This window comes from Manacus vitellinus, unplaced genomic scaffold, assembly GCF_001715985.3.
Source record: "Manacus vitellinus isolate BGI_N305 unplaced genomic scaffold, ASM171598v3 scaffold_21_pilon, whole genome shotgun sequence".
NCBI classification, from domain to species: Eukaryota; Metazoa; Chordata; class Aves; order Passeriformes; family Pipridae; genus Manacus; species Manacus vitellinus.
In genome coordinates this window covers 8,059,878-8,061,900 of record NW_021939546.1, presented here as the reverse complement: position 1 = coordinate 8,061,900, position 2,023 = coordinate 8,059,878, and the positions used below count along the sequence as shown (strand labels likewise).

The 2,023-nt window shown below is 62.1% G+C and overlaps 1 protein-coding gene across 1 annotated transcript; it reads right to left on the bottom strand.

Annotated features, from left to right (window-relative positions):
• Nucleotides 1-260: 260 nt before the first annotated feature.
• On the bottom strand, nt 261-1,686 carry PARS2 (prolyl-tRNA synthetase 2, mitochondrial). The gene is given in 1 exon segment (XM_008925225.3): nt 261-1,686. A coding segment is annotated over 1 exon segment (1,410 nt). The 5' UTR covers nt 1,672-1,686; the 3' UTR covers nt 261.
• Between the last annotated feature and the right edge of the window lie 337 nt (nt 1,687-2,023).

The window sequence follows — 2,023 nt, the reverse complement described above, 5'->3', positions numbered from 1 at the left end:
ATGTGCTGGTAAAAGCAGCTTGCAGGGACCTGTACCCAGAGGGAGGAACATCCCCAGCCCTGTGGGGGGAATGGGGGCTGACTGCTGCTCAATCTCAGCACCCAGCACAGTTGCAAGACACCACGGCTGGCTCTAACATGAGCTGGATTTGTCTCTGCTCACCCAGAGCCATTGCCAACATCCTGCATGTCCTTGAAAAGGAACCAGGGCTGTTCAGATAAACCTAGTGCAGCAAAGATGAGATATTCAGAGACAAGGAATTTAAGGGACTTGCACTTTACTCAGCAACTCAATGACACCCTCCTTGGTGAGGAACAAAACCTCGCCAGCATTCTGATTCCAAACCTCAAAGACTGGGGGGTCCTCGCAAGCCCTCTTCCCAGCTATGACCACGTAGGGATAGCCCAGCTTGTTGGCATCCTTCAGCCTTTTGCCAATGGTCAGCTGTGTCCTGTCATCCAGCACTGAGTCACCGGCGAGGTGGGGCAGCGCATTGGCCAGGTGGTCATACACCTGCTCCAGCCGCACCGCTCCCTCCTCCTCCTCCTTGCTGCCCCTCTTGGGGGGGATGAAGCAGAGCTGGTAGGGCGCGATGAGGCTTGGCCAGCGGATGCTGTCCTCTGTGGAGAGCACCTCGATGGAGGCCGCCAGGATACGTGTGACACCCAGGCCGTAGCACCCCATCTGTGCCAGCTGGGGTTTGTTCTCAGGGGAGGAGAAGACGGCGTTGGAGACCGAGGAGTACTTGGTGCCCAGAAAAAATGTGTGCCCCACTTCAATCCCTTTGGTCTCGGTGAGCCTCTCCCCGCACGTGGGGCAAGAGGTTTGCTCCCCGTTTAACGTCTCCACGTTGGCCGCAAAATGTCCCTCTGGGCACAGCACGAGCCTGTCCTCGCCAATGTCTGCCGGGAGCTGGAACTCGTGGGATGTGGTGCCGCCGATGCTGCCCGTGGCTGCCCGCACCTTGACAAAGGGCAGGCCCAGGCGGCTGAGGAGGCGGCAGTAGGCATCACACACCTGGTCGTAGGTGTGCCGAGCCGCGTCCTCGGAGGCATCAAAGGTGTACATGTCCTTCATGTAGAACTCCCGGCTGCGCAGCAACCCAAAGCGGGGCTTGGGCTCGTCCCGGAACTTCCTGGTGACCTGGTAGAGGCGCAGCGGGAGCTGCTTGTAGGACAGGTTGCTCTGAGAGGCCACCAACTCCGTCACCGCCTCCTCGTGCGTGGGGCCCAGGCAGTAGCTGTGGTTGTGCCGGTCCAAGAGCCGGAACAGCTCCGGCCCCATCTGGTCCCAGCGGCCGCTGGCGCGCCATGGCTCTGCCGAGCTCAGGCTGGGCAGGTTCAGCTTCTGCCCGCCCAGAGCCTGCATCTCCTCGTCCATCACCCTGACAAGCTTCTCCATGGCGCGCACGGTGGGCGGCAGGTAGCAGTAGCAGCCGGGGCTGGCGGGGTGGATGAGCCCCCCTTGCAGCATCAGGCGCTGGCTGCGGCAGGTGGGCTCCCCGGGCCGTCCCTCCCACCCCCCTCACTGCCCACCGGCAGTGACAGGGGGCTGCGAAGAGCTCGAGAGCAGCAGCCACCTGGGCCTGCCCAGGGCACTGCTGTGCCGGGGCCTGATGGGTTGGTGGGCGCCCAGCACCGGGAGACGGCATCTTCTGACCAAGGCCTCCATGGTGGTGCCGGAGGGGGCCTGGAGCCTGCAGATAGAGAGCAGGACAGAGCAGGGTCAGCACTGACCGTGCCCACCCACGGGCAGCACTGCTGGGACACTGCAGGATGTGCTGCTGTCTGCAGCCACCCTGAGCACAGAGGTAACCACGCACAGCTGCACACGCATCCAGGTGCACACACCCGCACACCTTCCGGGATATACAGGTACCCTTACACGGACACGTGAATGCATCATGGGCACACCTGCACACCTACATACACGTGCACATGCACCCAGGTGTACACACGTGCACGGCCTCCAGGCGTACAGGTACCCCCTCATGGATACGAGTGCTGCACAGGCACACCTACAT